This window comes from Cheilinus undulatus, linkage group 12, assembly GCF_018320785.1.
Source record: "Cheilinus undulatus linkage group 12, ASM1832078v1, whole genome shotgun sequence".
Taxonomy (NCBI): domain Eukaryota; kingdom Metazoa; phylum Chordata; class Actinopteri; order Labriformes; family Labridae; genus Cheilinus; species Cheilinus undulatus.
The window spans coordinates 48,548,751-48,568,749 of NC_054876.1; the positions used below are offsets into that span (position 1 = coordinate 48,548,751).

General features: G+C 42.1%; 1 protein-coding gene across 1 annotated transcript in view; it reads left to right on the forward strand.

The window, feature by feature from the left end:
* The window catches only part of LOC121518824 (A disintegrin and metalloproteinase with thrombospondin motifs 2-like), a 32,222-nt gene that overhangs the window by 2,061 nt on the left and 10,162 nt on the right, over positions 1-19,999 (forward strand). Inside the window, exons 2-13 of the mRNA XM_041801463.1 lie at positions 2,170-2,651; positions 5,832-6,051; positions 11,672-11,778; positions 11,860-11,943; positions 13,947-14,030; positions 14,258-14,411; positions 15,318-15,423; positions 16,090-16,233; positions 16,423-16,555; positions 17,487-17,600; positions 19,628-19,773; positions 19,852-19,941. Coding sequence (XP_041657397.1) covers positions 2,170-2,651; positions 5,832-6,051; positions 11,672-11,778; positions 11,860-11,943; positions 13,947-14,030; positions 14,258-14,411; positions 15,318-15,423; positions 16,090-16,233; positions 16,423-16,555; positions 17,487-17,600; positions 19,628-19,773; positions 19,852-19,941 — 1,864 coding nt within the window. The remainder of the gene's footprint in view (positions 1-2,169; positions 2,652-5,831; positions 6,052-11,671; positions 11,779-11,859; positions 11,944-13,946; positions 14,031-14,257; positions 14,412-15,317; positions 15,424-16,089; positions 16,234-16,422; positions 16,556-17,486; positions 17,601-19,627; positions 19,774-19,851; positions 19,942-19,999) is intronic.

A 19,999-nucleotide genomic window follows, 5' to 3' on the forward strand; every position in this document is an offset into this window, starting at 1 on the left:
CCCCAAGTGATTGTTTAACTCTGTCCACAAATGTTCTCTACAAATTTAAGGATGAGCTGCTTAGATTTTGGCATCAAAGGTCAAAGGTAAAGATCATTAGGGCCTCTTATCAGTTTTAGCTTATGACATTGTTACTGAAAAAACGACCAGTCATTCTCCAAGACCAACCACAATACAGTCATTGTCCAGTTTATGGCGCGGACGGGGGGAACTATGGGTGTCAGTATTTGTCTGCATCAGCTGTAAATCTCAGTCTATATCAGCTGTAAATATCTGTCTAAATCTGCTGTAAATCTCGGTCTATATCAGCTGTAAATATCAGTCTATATCAGCTGTAAATATCAGTCTATATCAGCTGTAAATATCTGTCTAAATCTGCTGTAAATCTCGGTCTATATCAGCTGTAAATATCAGTCTATATCAGCTGTAAACATCAGTCTATATCAGCTGTAAATATCAGTCTATATCAGCTGTAAATATCAGTCTATATCAGCTGTAAATATCAGTCTGTATCAGCTGTTAATATCAGTCTATATCAGCTGTAAATATCAGTCTATATCCGCTGTAAATATCAGTCTATATCAGCTGTAAATATCAGTCTATATCAGCTGTAAATATCTGTCTAAATCTGCTGTAAATATTAGTCTATATCAGCTGTAAATATCGGTCTATATCAGCTGTAAATATCAGTCTATATCAGCTGTAAATATCAGTCTTTATCAGCTGTAAACATCAGTCTATATCAGCTGTAAATATCAGTCTATATCAGCTGTAAATCTCGGTCTATATCAGCTGTAAATATCAGTCTTTATCAGCTGTAAACATCAGTCTATATCAGCTGTAAATATCAGTCTATATCAGCTGTAAATATCGGTCTATATCAGCTGTAAATATCAGTCTATATCAGCTGTTAATATCAGTCTATATCAGCTGTAAACATCAGTCTATATCAGCTGTAAATATCAGTCTATATCAGCTGTAAATATCTGTCTAAATCTGCTGTAAATATTAGTCTATATCAGCTGTAAACATCAGTCTATATCAGCTGTAAATATCAGTCTATATCAGCTGTAAATATCTGTCTAAATCTGCTGTAAATATCAGTCTATATCAGCTGTAAATATCGGTCTATATCAGCTGTAAATATCAGTCTATATCAGCTGTAAATATCAGTCTTTATCAGCTGTAAACATCAGTCTATATCAGCTGTAAATATCAGTCTATATCAGCTGTAAATATCGGTCTATATCAGCTGTAAACATCAGTCTATATCAGCTGTAAATATCAGTCTATATCAGCTGTAAATCTCGGTCTATATCAGCTGTAAATATCAGTCTTTATCAGCTGTAAACATCAGTCTATATCAGCTGTAAATATCAGTCTATATCAGCTGTAAATATCGGTCTATATCAGCTGTAAATATCAGTCTGTTTCAGCTGTAACAAGAACAGCTGTTTCCCTTATGTCCCTGTCTAAAGTACAGGTGATTAGAAAGTAAAGCTCTGTTTTTCTAGGCCCGCCCCTGCCTTTTCGCAGACCATGCAAAGCGTGTAGGGCCTCATCATCTAGGGGGCCCTCATTTTGAGCGTTTTTTTCTTCTCTTTTCCCTTCTCTCTCTCTCTCTCTCTCTAACCTTCAAGACATCTATTTCTAGAGATTAATGCCATTCTGCTTGCTCTGCCCCTCCCTCTCTTTTCTACACAGAAGCTCTCATCACGTCTGTCCCCTAATTTCCCCTGCTGTTCTGCAGCCTCTATTGTTAAACGTCATCTTCTACCATTGTTTAGTCTGTGAATTTCGGATCAAACTCCTGTGTTCCTGTGTTGGCTCTGATCAGGAATTAACTGACATCATCCAACTTCCTCACACAGATTTTAAAATCAGGCCACGAGTGAAAATAATAAAGACGTATAATGGTGACTCAATAAAAGAAATGCTACTGGTGTTAACACTGATGCAGAGACAGGGAGGAAGAGAAGGAAGCTGGGGTGGGTTCTGTTGGGGGGCCTCATACCAGAGTCTGCTTAGGGCCTCACTTTGGCCAGGGGCGGCCCTGGTTTCCACCTCCTTTTGACTGCAGTGGGTATACAGTCTTTCCAGCTTTGTCAGTGGCGGTTGTGTTCTCTGAGTCTGAGTCTCTCTTACTCTCTCTTTCTCTCTATCTCCCAGAATTCCTCCGTGGCATCCTATCAGAGTTTGCCGTCATCCGTCCAATCAGGACAAACTCAGAGGGGCGTTTCCTGTCAGCATCAGTCTCCGCCCACCACCTTCGACGCATCAAAAGACACGCTCGTCCTCCTGAACATTCACCCCCACACAAGGAAAGGGATTATAATTCAAGAACACAGTCATCACAGCAGGCCCCGCCCACTAGGGAATCACCCTCCAACCAGACGGGGCATGGCTGGAGGGGGCCGGGTTACAGGACAGATGAAGCAGAGCTTTTTTATAACGTGACCATATTTGGTCGGGATCTTCACCTGCGGCTGCGTCCCAACACTCGTGTGGTCGCCCCTGCCGCCACCATGGAGTGGTGGGAGGAGTCAGGACAGAAACACTCCCAACCCATCAGAGATGTTGGCTGTCTGTACACGGGAGAGGTGTCCAACATGGAGGACACGTCTGTCGCCATTAGCAACTGTGATGGGCTGGTAGGTGTCAAACAATGATATCATAGGGTCACTAACAAGGACCTGGATTAGATTAGATTAGATTATTTAGATAACATAATTCAGATTAGATTAGATTAGATTAGATTAGATCATTTTGATTAGATACGATTATTCTACTTATCCAACTCTTCTGCTCCTATCTTCTTCCTATATTGGCCAAATATAAACTCTTATCTACAACCCCAATTCCAAAAAAGCTGGGTCACTGTGTCAAATGTGATCAAAAACAGAAGTCAATTATGGTCAAATCTCATAAACCCATATAATATTCACAATAGAACATAAACAGAATTTCAGATGTTGGAACTGAGACATTTTACAATTTCAGGAAAATATTACCTTATTTTAAATTTGACGGCAGTGAAACATCTCATAAAAGTAGGGACGGGGCAATAAAACATTCACTAATAAGGTTAACTATCAACAGGTCAGTAACATGACTGGGTATAAAAGCAGCATTTTAGAGGCAGAGTCTCTCAGAAGTAAAGATGGGCCGAGGTTCAACAATCTGCGAAAAACTAAGCCTAAGATGACTGAACAATTTTAGAAAAATGTTCCTCAACCTAAAATAGTGAAGACTGAATCTCCCACCGTCCAGAGTTCATAATATCATCAAAAGGCTCAGAGGATCTGGAGAAATCTCTGTGATCAAGGGAAAAGGCTTAAGGGGCCCTCAGGGGCCACTGTATTAAAAACAGGCAGTATTCTGTACTGATAAACCCAGAGAATGGGCCCTGACAAACCCAGAGAATGGGCCCTGATAAACCCGGAGAATGGGCCCTGATAAACCCAGAGAATGGGCCCTGATAAACCCAGAGAATGGGCCCTGATAAACCTAGAGAATGGGCCCTGACAAACCCAGAGAATGGGTCCCTGATAAACCTAGAGAATGGGCCCTGATAAACCCAGAGAATGGGCCCTGATAAACCTAGAGAATGGGCCCTGACAAACCCAGAGAATGGGCCCTGATAAACCCAGAGAATGGGCCCTGATAAACCTAGAGAATGGGCCCTGATAAACCCAGAGAATGGGCCCTGATAAACCTAGAGAATGGGCCCTGATAAACCCAGAGAATGGGCCCTGATAAACCCAGAGAATGGGCCCTGATAAACCCAGAGAATGGGCCCTGACAAACCCAGAGAATGGGCCCTGATAAACCCAGAGAATGGGCCCTGATAAACCTAGAGAATGGGCCCTGACAAACCCAGAGAATGGGCCCTGATAAACCCAGAGAATGGGCCCTGACAAACCCAGAGAATGGGCCCTGATAAACCCGGAGAATGGGCCCTGACAAACCCAGAGAATGGGCCCTGACAAACCCAGAGAATGGGCCCTGACAAACCCAGAGAATGGCCCCTGATAAACCCGGAGAATGGGCCCTGACAAACCCAGAGAATGGGCCCTGATAAACCTAGAGAATGGGCCCTGATAAACCTAGAGAATGGGTCCCTGATAAACCCGGAGAATGGGCCCTGATAAACCCAGAGAATGGGCCCTGACAAACCCAGAGAATGGGTCCCTGATAAACCCGGAGAATGGGCCCTGACAAACCCAGAGAATGGGTCCCTGATAAACCCGGAGAATGGGCCCTGACAAACCCAGAGAATGGGTCCCTGATAAACCCGGAGAATGGGCCCTGATAAACCCGGAGAATGGGCCCTGATAAACCTAGAGAATGGGCCCTGATAAACCTAGAGAATGGGCCCCTGACAAACCCAGAGAGTGGGTCCCTGACTAACAGAGAATGGACCTTTCTTTGCTTAGTTTTACTTCTTTTATTCCACCTTTCCCACTTTTTATCTGCTTTTCACCTTTCCCTTCTGTTCTTTTCCCCTCCTTGCTTTTTTTTTATCCATTTTTGCCTTTTTTGCCAATTATTTCATTATTTTTCCCTTAAAGTAATTTCATTTCCCTCTCCTTTATTTCTGACACCCTTTGTTCACATCATGGCTTTTTTATATAGTCTGACATTACTTTCCAAATACTTCAGTCAGTATGCACACTGCTAACATTAGCAAAAAAAATTAAAAAATAAGGAATTTGTGTTTAAGAAAAGAGGTTTACACTTTAATTAGGCTATGTTGTACTACGTTAAAAATAAAGTAGATGTTTCAGAGCTGTGGTCAGAGTGGTTGTTACTCAGGTTGAATATTAAATGGTTATCTCAGCTTACCTTTAGAATGGGCCGTGGATTAACTGACCTCCATGGCCCCCGGGCTGGCTGGGCCCCAGACAGCTCTCCCCTTTATCCCCCTTATAGGCGGCCATGTTTCTTACAGTGGGGGCCTGATTAAAGCCAGATGTGCAGGGACATGAGAGGCATTTAATGACACAGAAACGTGGGAGATTTCCCCACCGCAGACTGTTTGCTGATTTAAAGTGACAGATCACATGGACCAATCAGGGAGCTCTAAGTTTATCAGCTGTGTTTTTATGTAGAGATAATGTAGAAGTTGAAATCTGACCTGTTCATCCTTTAGACAGAGCCATCATTAGACTGGTCCTGCTGTGTGTTTGTATGGACAACGACTTCAGACACATTCAGCCAGAGGTCACCAGGTCACTAATTTAGCCAAAACACCAGGGCCATTGTCACATGTGACATATTCCTTCATTTCTTGATGATGGATTTAACTTAACTGTGGGGGATGGTCAGAGCCTTGGAAATGTTTTTGTCTCCATCCTCTTAGACTTTTCAGTAACCTTTTCTCTCAGTTGCTTGTTCTTTTGTGTTCACGGTGTAATGGTAGCCAGGAATACTGGTTAACCAGTGACACAGGTGTCTTTGTACTACAATCAGTGAGACACCGTCACTACACTGAGGTGATCCTCATTTCACCAACTGTCTGGACCTCAGTTGGATTAGGTCAGTCACTTTAAAGACGGAAATATTTATGCATCACTCATTTTACATTACAGATTTATATTTTACTGCCATAACTTTGTAGAAATCTGTTTTCATTTTACTATTAAAGAGGGTTTTGTGATTTTTTTATCTGTCATATTAAATTCACCATGATTGATTTATAAAATCAATAAAAGGGTAAAACATCCCAGGGGGTGAATACTTTTATAGGACTGGATATTTACAACCTGGAGTACATCTGTGTTGGAGATTGATGGATAAAAGCCAGCTGATGTCTGACTCTGTGTCTGCAGGCTGGGATGATCCTGATTGGTCAGGAGGAGTTTTTCATCGAGCCGCTGGATGGGAGGAGGACGAGTGAAGGAGGAGGAGAGGAGGAGGAGGAGGGGGGACGAAATCACATCATTTATCGCTCCTCAGCCATCATCAAAAAACAACAAGCTGCCAATCAAACTGGAGCTGCCAATCAAACTGGAGCTGCCAATCAAACTGGAGCTGATGACTTCCTGCGAGGTTAGAAACTAACTGTGCTTAAGAGACGGCAGAAACCAGCCTAGGCTGCTTTCTTCCAGTAGTTAATGTCCTCCCGATGTGTTCATGTTCTCTAGTGCAGGGATTCTCAACCTTTTCAGCCCACGACCCCCAAAATAAAGGTGCCAGTGACCGGGGACCCCCACTGTACCTGAAGGTGGTTGAACACAGCCATGAACATTCAAGAATAGTCATGTGGAGACAAGGCCATCCATAAGGGGGGAAAAAATGGGAGAGCTTTCTGGGGCCCAGCCAAACTGGGGGCCAGCAAAACCATGGGCCATTGTAAAGTTAACCTGTGGTATTTTATATTTAACCTGAATGATAACCACTCTTATCAAAGAAACACATTTTAATTCATTTGTGTAGTAAGTACCCCCCTTAAAAATTTCAATCCTTTTGTTAAAAACAAAATCAAAATATGTTAAAAATAGCTAAAATGGGTTAATAATGGCAAAAAAAATGGTGGCAAAGGTAGTGAAATAAGATTTTAAAAGTAACAGAAATGGGTTAGAAATGCTTAAAATTACATAAAAGTGTCATAAGATCACCAAAAATGGGTTTAAGTGGCAAAATTGGGCTTATAAGTGGTAAAAGTGGATTCAAAAATGGCTGAAATGTGTTAAATTGGCTAAAATAGGTGGAAATTTGGTGAAATGGGATGAAAATTGATATAAAATGGCAAAAAAGGGTTAGCCGAGGCAGAAAAAGTCAGGAACTGGTAAAAATGGGCATATCAAATTGTGAAAAAGCAGTAATGTGTCAACAGAGCCAACAATTGGCAGACAGTTGCAAGATTTTGGTTTAGAAATGGCAAAAAGTGATTAAAAAAAGGGTTAAAATTAGGCAAAATTGGTGTAAAGTGGCAACAGTGTAATTCAAAAATGTTCATATTTTTTCAAAGCATCTGAAGACCCCTTTTAGTGTCTCACAACCCCCAATGTTGTCCCGACCCCAACATTGAGAACCACTGCTCTAGTGTCAAGTTAGCTGGAATTTCTCAGAGGAAGTTGTCTGTGCTAGCTTAAAACGATGAAAGATGAGTAGAGATGCTTGGCTCCGCCCTGTTAGTTTTTGATGAAGGACTTTGGCTACAATAAACCAACGTTTTTTTGTTTTCATGGATTATTTCACATCGAGAGGGACAGGGCACGTCATAGATAAATTCTCTTCGACCTCCTCACCTCTTCCATACGGTGCCTAGGTGATGCAGTCTCTCTACATATCTGTGTGTGTTCCTGGAGAACAGCATAGCAACAAAAGGCAGAGCTAACATGATTGGTCCCTCCTCTACCTGTTTCCTACTGGCTGGATCATGGGAAAATCAAAGAGCAGAAATACATTAAGAGAGCAGAGAAAGTTTAAAAGATCAGAGGGTCAGTTTGCACAGAGAGCACGTAGATCCTCCTAGGATTTTTATCATGTAAAATAAGAATAAATCAGCACATTAAATGTTAGAGATGCGTCTGCTTTCTCTCAGTTGGCAGTTCATAAGCAAAAACATGTAAAACCCATTTAAATCATGTTCAGATATGCAGAGTGGCAGACTTGAATCATGTGAGACTTGATGCAGATCAGATGTGTTACATGAGTTACAGTGAATTCCTGTGAAACCATGAGATAACAAAGAAATTACCCAGTTGTGTCACTTCCTGTTGCCAGTAGGGGTGCTACATCAAAACGATGGAATAAACCCCTTGAATATGTAGAGGGGCAGAGGTTGATCCTACATGCGAAATTGGAAGGCAATCAGATGTTTGGTGTGAGAGTTGAACATACTTCCTGTCTAATTGGCGAGATACTGAAATACTGAGACATCCTTTAATGAAACATGTCTGTGTTGTGGCCAACTGCTGAGGCCCTTCTTTCAAAATCAGAGCTCAATACATTAAGCACAATATGAGGAGTGAAGATATGACCCATTTGTGTCACTTCTTGTTGCCAGTAGGGGGCGCTGTGATGAGATGGTTGCATGTGGGCATGTTCAGTGTGATACCGTTGTCCTGCAAGAAAGAGCAGAAGATCAGAGATTATTGTTTACTAAAGTTATGATAGTTTAAAGTCATTTTACACTATCAAAAATTTCTTATTTTGACATTGAGAGGAAGCTGGTGCACTTCCTGTTTGGATTTGAGCATGGGTCCAAGAGGCTTTTTTGTAGGTCTGATGATCACCATACGCAGAGCAAAAATCATAAGCCTAGGTTGAATGGGGGGTGGGGGCTGAATATTTAAAAGGAAATGTTAAAAATCAGAGGCAGGAATGCTCAGTTGCCAGAAGGGGGCGCTGTGACAAAGTAATGATATTGATGTATGAATGTATTCAGGATCAACGTGTGATCATCCCTGTGAAGTTTGGTGATATTTGAGAGAAGCATCAAAAAGTTACAAGGCAATATTGGTGTATTTTTACTGGAGGAAATGTACAAAATAGTTGTTTAAATTTGGGCTCCGGTCACAGCCCCGCCCTTTAGTGAAATTTCACAGTTTTCACAACTTTACATCTCCAGGTTGTCTAGGATGAGCAAAAACATTCTGGAGTCAATCGGATGAAATTTCTCAGAGTAGTTTGTTAAAATATGAAACTTGTGAATCACCCAAAACTGCCAAAATTTGACCTTTAGCTGTTTGTAGCGCACTTCCTGTACATTTTAGAGGAAGGGCCCAAGAGACTTTTTTTCGTCTAATCATAATACACATGTGTACCAATTTTCATACACCTAGCTCTGACCCAATCCCCTACCTCATGTGTGGGGCCACTGTTTGATGGACTTGCATTATTCCACCAAAGTACTTACATTTCTATGGGGGACAACTTCCTGTAAAGTTTGGTGAGTTTTAGAGCGTGTTAACGCCTCCAGATTTTTTACTCTTCCGATGCCCGAATATGTCATGATTATTAAAGACAGAAAAGTAAAAAAAATCCACATTTATCCTGAAAAAAGCTTTTTACTCGAAATCATTCCATACACAGAAACAGCTCAAATGATGGCCCAATAATGAGGAAAACTGCCCCCTAGTGGACTAAAACCATCCAGTGAGACTATGGAGTAAACCTTTATCTAGTTATATATTATACAGTAGTTTTCAGCTAAACTGCAGAGAGCGGTCTGAACTCTGACTGGTGGTTTTTGCAGTGCTGCTCCTCCACAGATCTGCTGCTGTGTTTCTACAGACGGAAAGAATCAAAGTAAAAGGAAACTTGGCTGAAACAGACGGAGAGAGTCAGCCAGCAGCGACGTGGCAGTCGGAGCCTCGGCGCTCTGAACGCCTCCAGAGTTTTTAAAGTTTTAAAGTTTTAAGAGTTGAACAGTTTTAAAGGGTTTGCCGTTTATAAGGTTTAAAGGTCTCATGTGTTATAGCTGTCTGGGTCTGCTCTCAGTGAAAAGGACTCTGACTCTGCATCCTCTGTGTTTGTCTCCACTGCGGTGAAGACAGCTTAGTTTTACCTCAGATAAACCCATCTTGCTGCAGCTTGCTGTGAACTTAGAGCGTCTCTGATCGATGATGTCATTTCCTCCTCCAGATGTTTTTATCAGCTTGGGGGAAACAGATTTAATGAGATCAGGATTCATGTTAGAAATGAAAACAGAGACGAACACGTGTTCAGCACACGTTTCTACCAGAGTTCATCCTGTCAGCTCAAACCGAGGTCATGTTTACTCCAGAACAGACGCCACGGTGAAGGGACTGGGGGGGCGGGGAAAGTGGCCTGGGAGAAAACCTCAATATAAAAAAAAAAAAACAGTGAAAGTTAATGTCCTGATTGGTCTGTCTCTGTAGATCTCTAACCATAGTGGAGAAAACACAAGTATTTTAGACATGATCAGAGCCTCTCAACATTAGATATGAGGGTTTGTGACGGTTAGACAAAAGACTGTGACTGGAGACGATCACATCATTCTGACACACATCCTTACAGCCTAAACGGCAGCAAAAAGATCAGTTGGGATTGATTACTTCCCACAAAGCAGCATGACAATGAGGTGAAGCAGAGTGATGTTGAGGTGAAGCATTATGACGTTAAGATGAAACAGCGTGACGTTGAGATGAAGCAATGTGATTGAGGTGATGCAGCGTGATGTTCAGGTGAAGCAACCTGACATCAAGATGAAACAACGTGACGTTGAGGTGAAGCAGCGTGACAATGAGATGAAGCAACGTGAAGTTGAGGTGAAGCAGCGTGATTGAGGTGATGCAGCGTAATGTTCAGGTGAAGCAACCTGACATCAAGATGAAACAGCGTAACACTAAGGTGAAGCAGCATGACATTCAGGTGAAGCAGCATGACTTTAAGGTGAAACAGCGTGACGTTAAGGTGAAGCAGTGTGACGTTGAGGTGAAACAGCGTGACGTTAAGGTGAAGCAGTGTGACGTTGAGGTGAAACAGCGTGAAGTTAAGGTGAAGCAGCGTGACGTTAAGGTGAAGCAGTGTGACGTTGAGGTGAAACAGCGTGACGTTAAGGTGAAGCAGTGTGACGTTGAGGTGAAACAGCGTGACGTTAAGGTGAAGCAGTGTGACGTTGAGGTGAAACAGCGTGACGTTAAGGTGAAGCAGCGTGACGTTAAGGTGAAGCAGTGTGACGTTGAGGTGAAACAGCGTGACGTTGAGGTGAAACAGCGTGACGTTAAGGTGAAGCAGCATGACGTTAAGGTGAAGCAGTGTGATGTTGAGGTGAAACAGCGTGACGTTAAGGTGAAGCAGTGTGACGTTGAGGTGAAACAGCGTGACGTTAAGGTGAAGCAGTGTGATGTTGAGGTGAAGCAGCGTGGCGTTTAGGTAAAGCAGCGTGACAGTATGGTGAAGCAGCATGATGTTATAACATGTTATAAATGCTATAACACAAGGCAGCAAAGTGATGTGAATGAGTTCGAAGTGAACCAGCGTGGCGTGAAACAGCGTGGTGTGAAACAGCGTGGCGTGAAACAACGTGATGTGAAACAACGTGACCTGAAACAACGTGATCTGAAACATGATCTAAAACAGTGTGGCGTTAAAAAGCGTGGCGTGAAACAGCATGACGTGAAACAGCATGATGTGAAAAAGCATGACATGAAACAGCATGACGTGAAACTGCGTGATGTGAGACAACGTGATCTGAAACAGCGTGACGTGAACCAGTGTGGCGTGAACCAGCGTGGCGTGAAACAGCATGGCGTGAAACAACGTGGAGGGAAACAACGTGATGTGAAACGTGACGTGAAACAGCGTGATGTGAAACGTGACGTGAAACAACGTGGCGTGAACCAGCATGGCGTGAAACAGCGTGGTGTGAAACAGCGTGGCGTGAAACAGCGTGGCGTTAAACAGCATGATGTGAAACAACGTGATCTGAAACATGATCTAAAACAGTGTGGCGTTAAAAAGCGTGGCGTTAAAAAGCGTGGCGTGAAACAGCGTGGCGTGAAACAACGTGATGTGAAACAGCGTGACGTGAAGCAATGTGTGAAAGAGTGTGATATGGAGTGATATGACCATGAGCAGTGTGACAAGGAGCGGTGTGACGTGACCCACCGTTCCTCCCCTTTTGTCCTGTCCTTGCACTATCAAATCTTTAGCTTACTCAGCGTATCCTCTCCTCTGCTCTCTTTCTTCTCTCCAGGTCCTCTTCTAGGTTCACTGATCTTGAACCAGAACGTGACTCGGTCAAGACGTGACACGACTCGACGCCGGCGTTACATTGATGGAGCTGAGCTGTTAAACATCGAGGTGAGGGACCTTCATGTGAATCAACGACCATGACCTTTCCAGCGTCCTCCCTAACCCGCCCTGTCCTCTGCTCCTCCACAGGTTCTGTTAGCTGTGGATTATTCTGTCCTGCTGTTCCACGGACGAGATCACATCCAGAAATATCTGCTCACCCTCATGAACATCGTAAGAAAACCTGACCTTTATTTGCTTTGTAAAAAGCGCTGAGTCAGCTCGCACCTGCAGGTTGGCTTGCTTTCTTTAGGATGTTCACATCAGCCATTTTAAGCTCTGAGGGTCTGATTCACTGATATCACAGGTGAGGCAATCTGAGTTAATGATCAAAGACATCTGATTGGCTCAGTTGGAGGGGAAAGTTGCATTTCACATCAATGAAGACCATCAGTAGAGTGCTTAGCCCAAGCTCAAAAAGCGTTCAAGGTTTCAAAAAAGGAAGCACATCTCAAAATCAAAGTTATGGAGGACAAAACACAAACTCTTCACTGATTCATTTGGGGGGGGTACTATTACCCGGGCCCACAGTAGGGAGGGGCCCTTGAGGAGCCTGCAATAAAAAGTGTGTTTTTATCTATTTTTGTCTTAGTAACTAGTGTCATTATTGAATCAAAAGCAACAAAATAAATGGGTCAACAGACTGAAATTTGTATCAAATAGAGTAAAATGAAAACTGGGGGGCCTCAACTCCTCCCTTAAAAATGTCCAAATGATATAGCCCAGCACTGCAAAACAATGCAAGTAAATCCAATTTAACCACAGTAAAACTATTGCTCATAAATGGGAAACTATGCTTCAAAAATACATTAACATGCATTAGGGATGTAACGATATGAAAATTTCATGTAATGGTTATTGTGACCAAAATTATCACGGTTATCATTATTATCACGGTATTGTTGACATGTGCTCAAAATGTTCAAAAAGTACTTATACACACACTGAAATCATTTAACCAAGTTTAAAAAATAAATAAATAAATAACACACAATGTACTTTGCTGGCAGAACATTAAAATATTAACATTAAACATACAAATGTGCATTAAAGATGGCACCTTATGGCCATAAGAGGTAGCTGCACTTTGTGCAAATTGTAGATAAGATCCAAGAATACTTTTCTTTACATTCAGTGCTCAAGACTAGATCGTCTTACAGATCTAAGAAAAGCTGGTACAGAAAGAACATTTTCACTGTTTCATGTACCTTTGTGTGCAATCTCTCTCTCGCTCTTTCGCTCGCTCTTGCTCTTTCGCTCGTTCTCTCTCTCACTCTTTCGCTCTCTCTCTCGCTCGCGCTCTCTCGCTCTTTCTCTCTCGCTCTTTCACTCTCTCTCTCTCTCACACTCTCTCTCGCCATGTTTTCAAACTGCGCACGCACACCAGAGTCTCAGAGAGCGCTGCTCCTTCTCCTTCTATGGTGTTTAACAGCAGCTGGCATCCATTAAGTTGCATTACTGCCACAGAGCGCTGTGGCTTCTCCAGGAATTGAGCAGTATCACCGTGAGTTTTTAAAGTGCGGTAATCAAACACGGTTTTAACGGTAATTAAAATTTGAAACGGTAATACTAACCGTCGCAAATTTTACCACGGTTTATATGGTGATACCGGTTATCGTTACATCCCTAACATGCATATATATTTTTAAAAATAATACATTTGTTGCTTGGCTAGCCACTTAAGGGGGGGCCTGTGTAATATTCTTTCTGGGGGCCCAAAATCCCTAGCTACGCCCCTGAACAGACTACCATGATTTGGTACCAGATTTAGGCAAGCAAATAAATGCTTAGACTAAAAGTAAAGACTTAAGTGTGAGGACTTTTTGTGGACTAAAACTAGACTAAAATGTTTTGAGTTTTCATCGACTAAAACTAAAAAGGATAGAAATGACTGAAATGTGACTAAAACTAAAATGCATTTCATTTAAAGACTCAAACTAAGACTAAAATTAAAAATAGCTGCCAAAATAAACACTACTGGATTTCTGATGCTTTAAACTGGGAACTTGGACTTGAAACTGGTACCGTTGCCTCATCTGAGTGTGTCTTTAGTTTTATCAGACCCTCCGTTTTTTTTTAGTTTGATGTGTGTCCTGGTTTAAGGTGCTCCAGTTCCGTCTTCATGAACACTGACATTTAAGCGTTCTCATCATCCAGACTTGCTTTTTATTTTCCAGGTGAATGAAATCTACCAGCATCACTCCCTGGGTGCCAACATCAATGTTGTTCTGGTCCGGATCGTCATGTTGTCTGCAGCAAAGGTACTCAATGCAAACGATGTTCCAGTAGCAAAGATTTAAACACTGATTATACTAAGACAAAGATATACTACAGTTAAACATCTGGCCACTGTTGCACAAATAGATAGGCAACTTTTGGACCAGAGATGGAGCTGGAGAGAACTAACTCCAGCGTACCTGTACAGTTTAAACAGTGTGCAGAAATTTACCAGGGTTAAAGTACTGATAGTGATGGTATGTTTGATCAGTCCCACGAACTGATCTCCGTGGGGGACCCTCAGAAGAGTCTGGAGAACGTCTGTGGATGGTCCTACCTCCAACACAGGGAGCAGAGCCATGCCGAGCAGCACGACCACACCATCTACCTGACCCGGCAAGAGTTTGGCCCCTCCGGCATGCAGGGTACGACTTAGAATAGCACCAAAAATACTCCAAGTACTACTGACACTCCAAGTTCTAGCATTACAAGTTCTACTGCTAACCAAAGCACTACTAACACCCACTACCTGATCCAACAGGAGTTCCAATGGTACTACCCAGAATACTGCAAAAAATACTTAAAGTACTACTGGTAATACCACAAGAGCTACTAATAGTGCCAGTACTGTTAGCACTGCTGCTTCCTTATTCACAGAGCCTTGCCCATAAAAAATATTAAAGTACTTTGAATAATGGAACCATTTAGAATAATTGATATGCTATTATCAAGTAATTCTGCTAATGAAATAAAATGTTTTTAAGTACTTCTTCTGCTTAAAGTACTAGTGCTGATTACAGTACTACTTCCTCTAAAGGTCCTGATGAAGATCAGACGTGAGGCTGGAGGGTGCTAGGAGGTCTGGACCAGCAGGGGGACCAAACTTTAATCTGCAGCATTGTTATAAAGTGTGCAAATTTAGCAATAACAGTAGGAACCCCCCCATCTGACAGCACTCACTGGAGCCATGTTTCTACTGTTCTTTCTTTATTTCCTTCATTTGTTTTATTAGAAAATTAAACTAATATTGTTTGTCACAAAACAGTGATGACTGCTGACTCGAAGGCCCCCAGTAAAATTTGGCAGAGGCCCATACAGACTCTAGAAACACCAATGAAACTAATGAACATTTTACAACCATCATCGACCTGACTAGGCTGGAGTCTGCTAACGCTAATACTACAAACATGGCTTCATTAAGGTCATGACATGAACTTCCTCTATCAGAACCACCAAGACAACGAGACCACTGCAGAGTACGACTACTGATCAGCATGAATACTGCAAGTATGGACTCCTCCCCCTGACCTCTGACCTCTATGTCTCTCCAGGTTACGCTCCAGTCACAGGGATGTGTGAGCTTCATCGGAGCTGCGTCCTCGTCATTGAGGACGGATTTTCCTCTGCCTTCGTTGCGGCTCATGAAACAGGACATGTGTGAGACACGCAAACACTGAAACTGTAGAAACACATTCGAGTATTCAGACTATATAAACATGTTCATAAACTGACCTGTCTGTCTCTAATCTGTCTGTCTCTAACCTGTCTGTCTCTAACCCTTCTGTCTCTCACCCATCAGTCTCTAACCTGTCTGTCTCTAACCCTTCTGTCTCTCACCCATCAGTCTCTAACCTGTCTGTCTCTAACCAGTCTGTCTCTAACCAGTCTGTCTCTAACCCGTCTGTCTCTAACCTGTCTGTCTCTAACCCATCTGTCTCTAACCCGTCTGTCTCTAACCCATCTGTCTCTAACCCTTCTGTCTCTAACCCGTCTGTCTCTAACCCGTCTGTCTCTAACCCTTCTGTCTCTAACCCGTCTGTCTCTAACCTGTCTGTCTCTAACCCTTCTGTCTCTAACCCGTCTGTCTCTAACCCAACTGTCTCTAACCCTTCTGTCTCTCACCCGTCTGTCTCTTACCCAACCGTCTCTAACCCTTCTGTCTCTCACCCGTCTGTCTCTAACCTGTCAGCCTCTAACCTGTCTGTCTCTAACCCTTCTGTCTCTAACCTGTCTGTCTCTAACCTGTCTGTCTGTAACCAGTCAGTCGCTAACCAGTCAGTCTCTAACCAGTCAGTCTCTAACCAGTCTGTCCATCTGTCCCAGATTGGGGATGGAGCATGATGGCGAGGCTAACGACTGTGAGGATGATGTAGAGTTGGGCAGCATCATGTCTCCACGTGTTCAGGCAACTTTTCATCGCTACCACTGGTCACGCTGCAGCTGGAGGGAGCTACATCAGTACCTCCAGTGAGTATTAACCACATTCACATGGCTGGAGGGAGATTTGACAACCTCAGAGCAGGCCAGGCCTTATGACCCCCTGAGATCTTTGTCACCCCCCTAGGGGGTCTTGGATTCCAGGTTGGGAACCAAAGTCCTCTAACCTAACAGTTAAAGGTAACTAACCCCTAACCCTAACTTTGTTTCTGTCATCAGTAAATATGACTGTCTCCGTGATGACCCGTTTAACCACGATTGGCCCGCTCTACCTCAGCTGCCGGGGTTCCAGTACTCCATGGACCAACAGTGTCGCTTTGACTTCGGCCCAGGATACAGCCTCTGTACCGCAGTGAGTCAGTCTTTTCCTATCGTAATGTTTGATAAAGTCTGCTGAACTGGAGGAACACAGATGAAGAACTAAACAAAGGGTGTCTGGGTGAGTTTTGACTGGAGCAGCACATCTGGACAGCATATTAGAAATGTTCAATGACATCACCCAGAAATCTCTGGTCCTGAGACGGTTAAGGCCCTGTCCCAGTATTCACACTTCTGACAGGAGTTCTTCCTCAGAGTGAACATTTATCATTGTTTGAGAGCAGTTCTAAGACTGTTCTGATTACATCATTTAATACAGTACATCACGTCTGTTTGGGAGCAGGAGATGAAACATGGCGTTGGTCACAGTCATGTTGTTTACATTACCCTGACTTCATAAAATAATCGCACCAGCATATTATCAGAGGATAGTCATTAAACAATATCATTAATTCAAATCAAGCTCTACAGCCTGAAGTAAATTGTAGTTACCATGTAGTTTTTCCTTAGATCTACCAACTTGTCTGAGCTGCTTTTTCATCCAGCAGAGTGATTTTGATTGTTTAACTGAAAGACTCACACTCATCCATCAATCCTTTTACAATAAAGCCCTGACTTTAAAATGACAGACCTGTCTGCTCATGTTACTGCCATAATGACTAACTCATATCCCTAAATAGAGCTTTTATCCAGGACCTGCCACTCCTCTGATGATTGTGAGCTTAATGTCAGCAGCCACAATCTCACTGGCAGTATTTTCTGCTCTTTTTTTAATTAAACGTGTATGAACAGCAGTCTTTTCTGTTCATATTCAATAAAACATGTATGAATGGCAGTCTTTTCTCCTTATATTTTATAATACATGTAGGAACGGCAGTCTTCTTCTGCCAGCTGAAACCAGCTGAATAAGGCCTTAATGTTGTCTCACATTCTCAGCACATGTACCCTCATATGTTTGTGTGCAGTATACCACCCTGGAGCCCTGTAAACAGCTGTGGTGTGCCGAATACAACAACCCGTTCTACTGTAAGACAAAGAAAGGCCCGCCACTGGACGGGACCAAGTGTGGACCAGGGAGGGTAAGGACCAAGTTTGTTATAGTTTACTAAAACTAAATAACTAAAACTAAAATTTAAAAATAATTTTAGTTAACCGAAACTAAATAAAAACAAAGCTTTACCAAAAAAAAAAAAAAAAAACTAACTAAAACTGTGCCTACACCTACACACAAGTCCGGGGAGTGTAGAATTGCCTGATCCGATTGGTTGAAAATTAAAAATAAAAAATAAAAAATTTAAAAAATGTATGACGTTCACTCAGCCCTGACATCTATCCGCAAAAAACTAAAACTAACACAAAAGCTAATAAAAAGCCAAACTAAAATGAAACATTATTGCAAAAAAAAAAAAAACTATCAAACCAGCAGTCAAAACTAATAAAAACTAAACTGAAATCGAACACAGAAAGTGAAAAAAAAGCAAAAGAAAAACTAATGAAAAATCCAAAACTATAATAACTTTGGTAAAGACAGTCACAACACTACAGTGATGATGATGAAATTTAACTTAGAATGCACCTTTTAACAAAACACATTAACAAAGATAGCCCAACATCCAACAATTATTGGATATCCAACAAAGACTAAAGGACCAATCGAATACATATCAGACTACCATGCACGGACAAATTGACCAACCAAATACACATCCGACTAGGGCTGAACGATTTGCAAAAATAAACTAATTGCAATTTTTTTTCCCATATATTGCAATTGCAATTTAATATACGATTATTCTTGGGTTAACCTTATGTATTTTTCAACAAATTCAAGCAATAAATAATTCCATAAATAAGACCATGTGTATTGAAAACAATGAAATTATTTCTGAAGCAATTAATCCATAGTAGCATGAATCTGAATATGGTGGTGCAACAAGCTTTAAGCTATAAAGGAGGTGACTGGGGTGGAGGAGGTGTAACTGGCTACAGCCAGGTAACAGCTGATCACAGCAGGGGTGTGACTTTCGTTAAGTAACGCTTGGCTTTATCAGTTTTAGAGAGAATGAGCTAACTATTTTTGCTCGTATTGCAATTGTGATGTCATTTGCTTTGTTTAAGGGCATTATCATTTTTATTTCACTCATTTTGATTAAGAAAAACATACATAAAACACAAAAAGGAGGATTTTTGTAAACCATTATAAAAACTAGAAAAGCACTTGGAGAGCGCAGACCTCCGCCATTAGCCCTATCTCCCAATAGTAAAGAATCCTTTAAAAAATTCCTGGATCCAGACAGTGATCTGGATCAGTCCCAAAATCTAATCAGTTCTTCCTTATGCTATTACTGACATTTCCTGAAAATTTCATCAAAATCCATCCATGACTCTTTGTGTTATGTTGCTAACAATCTAACTAACAACCCCTGCTGATCACATAACCTCCTTGGTGGAGGTAAAAATGGACACTTTGAATGTTTACATGATGTGCAGAAAATCTCTACCGCTGCAAAAAATGGATTTATTAAACTGGTATTTTGACACATTTCAAGTTAAAGAAATATTGCAACTTTTGCGATTTGTAAATTGCAGCAGGCCATATTGCGATTTAATCTAATTTAAGATTAATTTCCCAGCCCTATATCAGACGAGTGTATCAGGCAAAGTGACTCATAAACATAATGATCATATAAATGTATGCACCCATGTTATAGTGTTTGGACAGTTACTTGACTATCCAGCCATGGCTATCTCTGGCAGAGAGCCACCAAACGATATTCGATGCAGTAGCAAAACACAAGCTTTTCAGCCAAACCGGCCTATTGAAACAAGGCTTGGTATAAAAGTCAGATCAGCTCCACACTGATATGTTGACATCTGTTTATCTCATCCAGAGGAAGAACTCTGACTGAGTTCATCCCGTCTGCATGTTATCACGTTCATACTTTGATTTATAAGCATGCATCTGCAGAATTATTCGAATTACTAATGACCTACTATGATATTGATCTTTTGTTGGCCCCAGCCAATAACGGGTCAACTGTTCCACGGCTTGAGTACTGTCTTATTGAGATAAAAACATGCCTGGCGTCACTGTCTGTCGTTGCAGCACTGTTTTAAAGGTTACTGCTTGAGGCTGACCCCAGACATGCTCAGACAAGACGGCGCCTGGGGAACATGGAGCCCATACGGGAGCTGCTCAAGAACCTGTGGGGGCGGGGTCAGGTTTCGGGCCCGCCGCTGTGACAACCCAGCGTGAGTGAGCTGTCAATCATCAGTGATGTCACAAATCAGATGCACCAATCAGAGAGTCTAACCTGTTGTTGTTCTCAGTCCAGCCAACGGGGGGCGCACTTGCTTTGGAAACAGCTATGAGTTTCAGCTGTGCAACCAAGAGGAGTGTCCGCCGCTCACTGACTTCAGGTGAGCTGATCTACTGCTCGATTAATGATGTCTCACTTAAGGATTTTGCTTTGTCATC